Source organism: Phoxinus phoxinus (assembly GCF_949152265.1).
Source record: "Phoxinus phoxinus genome assembly, chromosome: 21".
NCBI classification, from domain to species: domain Eukaryota; kingdom Metazoa; phylum Chordata; class Actinopteri; order Cypriniformes; family Leuciscidae; genus Phoxinus; species Phoxinus phoxinus.
Genome location: NC_136896.1, coordinates 1,142,799 through 1,150,278, shown reverse-complemented (window position 1 = coordinate 1,150,278; position 7,480 = coordinate 1,142,799). Strand labels below are relative to the sequence as shown.

Genomic DNA, 7,480 nt, shown 5'->3' with positions numbered 1-7,480 from the left:
CACAAACTCATCAGATCAACACACTCTCATCAGATCAACACACACACACACACGCATCAGATCAACACACACACACTCATCAGATCAACACACACACACACACTCATCAGATCAACACACCCACACTCATCAGATCAACACACACACACACACACACGCATCAGATCAACACACACACACTCATCAGATCAACACACACACACTCATCAGATCAACACACACTCATCAGATCAACACACACTCATCAGATCAACACACTCTCATCAGATCAACACACACACACTCATCAGATCAACACACTCTCATCAGATCAACACACACACACACAAACTCATCAGATCAACACACTCTCATCAGATCAACACACACACACACACTCATCAGATCATTCAATATTAATTTTCACAGCATAAGCGTTGCATGTACACAGAGATATGCACAGCTAGTACACAGCTGGCGTCTGCAGGACGGAGTCCCTAAACCCTGATGGGTGTCGAGCACCAGCGAGTGCCTGACAGAGAGCAACTGGACATTACAGCAGAGTAAGCAGACGCACACGTGGATGAGGATGAGACGCGAGCTTAAAAAAAAAGATGTTACCTCCTCTGGAATTATATTTCTGCCTAAAGAAAATGATAAAAAAATATGTTTTATGAACAAAAATAATTAAAAAACAATGCATGTTTATGAAAATGATCAACAAAACAAAAAAAAAATCCTGAAAAAAGCTATTTATGCACAAATATTAGCATTATTTACTATTGATCTATATATTTAAAAAAGGTATTTCTAAATCATTCTTGTTTTGATTTTAGGGTGAAGTTTTGAATGCAAGTGTTTTCTGCGCTAATATTCCGTCAAATCAACTCAATTAGGTTTGAGAAAAGAAAATAGTAAAACTATCATGTTATATGAACAATAAAACCCTGCATTATTTTTTATGAAAATGGCACAATGCATCAAAAAAAATATCCAGACAATAGTTATTTATGCACAAATATGAGCACTATTTAATTATAATAATATTATCAATTATTTATTAAAAAAAAAGGATTTCTATATATATATATTTTTTTTTAAATTATTTTAGGGTGAAGTTTTGAATGCATAAGTTTTCTGCCCTAATATTCTGTCTAATCAACTTATTAAGTTCGAGAGTAACATGAACATCTGAATCTGACCTGTGTGTGTGCAAGAGTTGCATCATCATCACCAACATCATCATCATCTTAACGGTACACACACACACACACACACACACCATCACATCCCTATGTTAGAGACAGAACATGATATTTGAGCAGCACTATCACACACACACACACACATTACGCGTGGATGCGCCGCAGAACTGCGCGTTTTCTCCGCACGATTAATCGCGCCACACACACACGACCCAATAACACGGCCCCGGTGTGTGGTGTGTGTGCTGTGTACAGTGGTGTGTGTGCTGTAGGGCGATCAGGGCCTGGATTAGCCCGGGTTCAGACGCTCACCCTGTGCGCGGCGCGTCGCGTAAAGACGCTGCGCTTTCTCCAGGAACCGGCGCGCTCTCTCGGGCTGCGCGCGCTCCAACGCTCCCAACGCGATCTCAACGCACCGCTCCGCTTCATCCCTGTTCACCTCCATCACTGCAAACACCAGCTGATCTGATCAACACACGGACACGGCACCATTGAGCTGCGAGTGCTGTCAGCTAATGAACAACGAGACGCGTCTCCTGCGCGCGCGCGCGGCGCCAGTGTGCCGGCTTCCGGTAGGGGGCGCGTGTTGGCCCAAAAAGCGCAATTCTCTGTTCAAACGCGGTCAAATCTCACGAGGTTTTGGGGATATTTGTGCATTAAAAAGTATCATTATTTTAATGTTTTAATTAAAAAAGAATCTTAAATGGAGATCCATCCAAGTAATCTCTTTAAAATGTGATTTTACAAAGGTATTAAACAGTAATCAACACACACGGCTGCGACTGGTTCACTCAAATCAACGCTGAGAAAAGTAACTGGATTTTATTGTTGTTGTTCTTGTTGCACACACTATTACTATTTATGCCATATAAAAATATTGCAGAACTATTAGTGGCATTCCGAATTCAGCACGTGACAAACGTTAATGTGAACAGAATCTAGAGTACACAATTAAATACGAGAATTTCGACTATTATTAGTATTTAGACTCTTAGGGGCATTATTACTTAACATTATTGCTTATTATTATTTCTAAATATTTTATTATTTTTGTACTCTCTCCACTTTATTTCATTATGTTCTATAATATTGTCTATATGTGTCTATTTGGTTGGTCAATTTTAATAATCATAACACTAATTCTACCTGACAGCGTCTGGACGATCAAACTCCTCCCAGCTTATAGTCTGCGTTCAGGCCATCAGCCTCTCCACGAGCTTTTCTATTTCTATGGATAACAGTTTTTCACCCGGCGAGGAATGATGACGTGTTCCCTGAAGAACGCTGCCATTACAATTAGATGAAGGCTGTAATGTTGTAACCAATAGATTTTGGGTTGAATTAAGCTCTTTTCTTTTTGGTCCTACAAATGTGACCCACACCTTCACTCTCAAAGAGGTTATCTTTTATTATGAAAACCCAAAGTTACGGTCCCTTGAATATGTTGTTAATTTCTTTATCTTGTATGCAAAATTCTTCATCCACAAGCAAAGGCTTAAGTCTTCTTTAAGCTTTCCTCTTTTTCTTGCTGAACTTAACTCTTTTATTTCATCCCTTAAACTTATAAATATCAAAAAAAGTGCAACATTTTTTATGCATTATGATGATTTATTCAAAGATATGATTTAACATTATTATTGTTGTGCTTTTCTTTTCTTTTTTGTGTATGTATATTTACATAATTTGATGTATGCAAATCCAGGATATTCATGTTTTCTGTGGTGTATCATTGTTTGTTCATTGTAAATGATACAACCTTGCTTAACTTCCCTGAGCTTGTAGTTATGTATAAGTTTGCAATAAAAAATGAAATGAAGGCAAAAAAAAAAGAGAGGAAGATACACACAATCTAACAATAATAATGTGTGTTGCTGTGATCATGTTTGATGATGGCACATATAAAAATCACATTTAATGTCTGATCCCACAATGATTGGGATCGGTGTTGTTCATGAAACGCACAGTAGATGGCGCTATAGTTTAATTTAAGCTTAATGCAAAAATACTTTTACATGTTCTTCTTAAACTCTGGCTAAATGGCTTGTGTGGATGAACCGAATGTTGTGCTCAGTGTTTACATGAGAAGTGTGTGTCTGTCTGTCGCGTGTTTAGAACTGATATCCTCTCTCTCAACAATCTTTATGCTGCAGATCTTTGAATTTAATAATTTCAGAAACACAATCTGATGCTGATGACCTTCTTCTAAAAAATGTTTAGATGTAGCCTATAAAATAGTTTTTGTGCTTATGCAGAATAATGTCCTATTCTGTATATATTCTGCTAATCATAAATTACAGGAATGTATAATTGGAGATTAGTAATCCACTATTGGCACATATAGACATTATGTAGCCCCGCCCCTTTTCAGCGCTGCGCTCGTTGTCTTTTTTCTTCTTCTTTTTTTTTGTGCAATATTAACAAACACAACAATTCGATACATACAAGAAATATAAACAATCTTCAAAACAAAAAATAAATTATGGTTCTCGTTGTCTTCTGTCTTCCGGTGACTTTTCACAGCAATCTTGCGTATTTATGAATGACCGGCTCGTTTTAAAATCTTCCCGCTCTACTGACATTTGTTAAGACATCTGCTTTAAACATTACAATCCTCATGAAAATTTTCGTTAACTTTACATTAAGAAAATCCACTTCAAAAGCTGGACAGCGATGCCATAGATATTCAGAGCGACCGCAAAGAAACCGGAAGTTCAAAGACAATATTCTAAAGATGGCGGCGCCCTCATTTCTCTGGCGCATACGGTCTATACATAAATACTTTTTTACAATACAAAATATTTACACTATGTTGCTTTCTGGGATGAATGAGCAGCTCGTTTCAGAATCTTCTCAATAGTCTGATATCAGCTTCACACATTATAATGCTCATGATAACTTTCGTTAACTCAATAGTAACATTTACTAAAGATGGCTGCACGCTTGTTTCTCTGGCGCATAAGAAAAACTAATTTACTGCATAATAGTTTCATGTTTAAACCCAGACAGTGTGTCGGCCTAGATCTGGTATTGTGGATTTAACGCGTCCCAGATCTGGGCTGTCTGGGCAGCTTTTAAAGGGGTGGTTGATTATGATTTGACTTTTCTAACTGTAGTTAGTGTGTAATGTTGCTGTGTGAACATAAACAACATCTGCAAAGTTACAAAGTTCAAAGCAAAGGGAGATATTTGCTTTTAAATAAATAGTTTTTTAAGAACTACAACAAACGGCTGGTAGGAACTACACGAGCTTCCTCCCGGGTTAGTGACATCACCAACCCTAAAATTTACATAAACCCCGCCCCCTGAACATGATTTATAGATTATCATGACAGAATATGCTAATCAATGACTAGAAGATAACTACACATAATCTACATAAACTCATCAACTAACCATTCAGAAATGTCCTGTTCTTCTACATGTGTCACTTCTTCTCGAGTCTCTCCATCATTGTCTGACTCCGGTTTGAACATAAAAGGCTAAAAGTTTTAGAAATTTTCAGTGCTTTTGTGTGTGTGTGTGTGTGAGGTAAAAGGACACGAGCTCTTGTAGCTCCGCCCCCTGTGCCGGGAGCAGCAGCTCATTTGCATTTAAAGGCACACGCACAAAAACGGTGTGTTTTTGCTCACACTCAAAAAGTGATTTTAACATGCGATATAAAAATATCTGTGGGGTATTTTGAGCTAAAACTTCACACACACACTCTGGGGACATCAGACACTTATTTTACATCTTGTGAAAAGGGCTTTATACCAGCGCTTTAAATGAAAGGGGCCGCGGCTCGGCCGACTCGAAAATGACACAAAGGAATCGTTGGCTAGGAGGAGACAGCAAACTTTTGGCTAGATTGATCCTGAACTCATTCCACGTGGCTGAGCAGGGAGGGACCTGTGTGTCAAATCAAGTCAAGTCGCATTTATTTATATACCGCTTTTTACAGATTTGACAAAATACAGAGTGTTTCAACTCAGCTTTACAGAGATAACAGGAAAATAATGCAACAAAGTTTGTTTCCAGAAGAAAAAAACGTCACAGTCCAGCTTAAGTAAGTTCAGTGAAGGTTCATTTTTGTTGTAAAAAAGTTATTAATTTAGTTGAATTATATATATGTGTGTGTGTGATGTCATCGTCCAGCTCAGTTCAGTTCTCATATAATGGTGTCAATTTCTTACTAAATGTATTGTACAATTTGTTTTATTTTTTGTATGTAATTTTATTCTCTTTTAGGGTGACTTTTAACATCTGTCCGGGGAAAATCTGCAGATGAAAAATAGCCTTCTGGCTAACTCTGGCATTTTGGCAGAAATGTTTATTAATATGCACTGTCCCTGTAATAATAAATAAATAAAAATAAATCAATGCAGGAGATCAATAAAATGGTTGAATATTAATCCGGCTGACTACATCATGAGTTGTGGTCGTGTCTAGACGCAGGTCCACATCTGATCTGGATCCGGCCGGATCCGGCTGACTACATCATCAGGTCCACATCTGATCTGGATACGGAAGACAAGCCAATCGTCTCTCATTGGAACGAGGAAGTAGCATCTAAAAGCCTGAATCGCTCCTGAAACTTTCTCTACTGCGCTCTGTGACACACACGTTGATGTAAACTGAGACAAAACACACATTTTTGGTAACATTTGGGTGATTGGGACAGCAGATCTTATCATTGATTTAGGCTAAGCATATTTATTACACAAGTTAGTTCATACGATGATATACTTTCGTGATTTTTTTTCTTCTGTTCATCATTATTAAGAGTCCATGTGTATTCATCCACAATTCAGTGCAACACGTAAAGTCCAAAAGTCTTTGAAAAGTGTAAACAAGTTTTAAAAAATGGTTCAGGTTCAAACTTCATAAAAAAATGTGTTTAAAATGACCCAAAACTTTTTTTTTTTTTCAAGGAAAGGTTGAGTGACCCCTCAGTGAAATAGTTTGACATGCTGTATTAATGCCCAAAAAAAAAAAAAAAAGTAAAAATTGTTTATCTGTGATGATATTTCTGTTTTCATTATTAGGTTGTTGAATGTTAGCATAATCCAGCTGTGGTTAATGAGGGGTTGCACAGATGAAAAGGCTGGGAAACACCCGTTCAGAGCATGCAGAGGTTATGCAACGCTCCTCTACCGCAATGTTATCATGCTGTCCCATCCATCCAAACACGTTTCCATCAAAGGTTTGTGTAAGTTACGACGAGTGACGACAATTTTACGACCTTGCTAGCAAAAGCTTATGTCATTTTTCTCCCTTCATGCATTTCAGGCTCAACTATTTGTTTGATGCCCCGCCCACATAGATGATGTCACACCAATGAGGCCACTCCCCTTCTGATGATGATGATGTGGTCTCACAGATATAGGGCTCAGCTAAAAAGTTTATATTTTCACATGAGAAATAAACTGTATAGTTTTAACTGTCCCGTATGTCCCTATAACCCTTAATTCACCCTTAACTGTAAATGATTCAACAGTGTTTTTATTAACAGCGTGCATTTTGAAGCAGTAAAGATAACAACTTGTTTGGTTAAATGCATAAAAAGCTCAGCATTATATATAATAACAGTTCATTCATATGCAAACTGTCATGCTATAAGAAGCCAGAGAATTTGAGTCTGAATAATTCATAACTTATTCAGAGAAATAATGCTGACTGCGAATTGATTTAAAGACATTTTCAAGCATTTATACCGTCGCTCCGAGATTTTGCATGGTAAACCTTGGATTTTAATACAATATAGTGTATTATAGTGATAGGGGCTCATATGTATTGTAATATTGAATATTCAAATCAATTATATAGCAGTGAGACACACCCATCTTAACAATTTCTATATAACGCTTTATCTTGTCCTAGGCTAAAAGACCATAAACATTACAGATAACGTTCAAAATCATCAGTAAACATATATATATCTTAAACATAAGTCATAATTCGCCTGATACGTGTGATCTGGCTGTAGGTCAGTTAAGGGAATACCAATATGGCCCATCTTGAAATAATTGTTTTATGAATTTTATGAATTAAATAGCTTGTAGACATACTTATCACTAGATTGTTTTATTAAATAACCCGTTAAACGTGAAAGTAGGCCTGTTATGCAGTCATGTAAGATATTTCTCAACTTTTTTTGGCATAAAACAGAGAGTCTGGGATCCCATTGGACCTTTTTATCTAAGAGTGTTTGGCTTTGTTGAACAGAAATGTGTCTTATTAACCTTCAGAAAAAGTCCTTTTGTAATGTGGATGTTGCATTCCTGTCGTGGATGAGCGAGTTTTTGTGGGATGGTGAA

General features: G+C 37.2%; 1 protein-coding gene across 1 annotated transcript in view; it reads right to left on the bottom strand.

The window, feature by feature from the left end:
* dnajb12b (DnaJ heat shock protein family (Hsp40) member B12b) overlaps positions 1-1,808 on the bottom strand; it is a 19,804-nt gene extending 17,996 nt beyond the window's left edge. The window contains exon 1 of the mRNA XM_079595961.1: positions 1,497-1,808. Coding sequence (XP_079452087.1) covers positions 1,497-1,629 — 133 coding nt within the window. The 5' untranslated portion in view covers positions 1,630-1,808. The remainder of the gene's footprint in view (positions 1-1,496) is intronic.
* Positions 1,809-7,480: the final 5,672 nt, after the last annotated feature.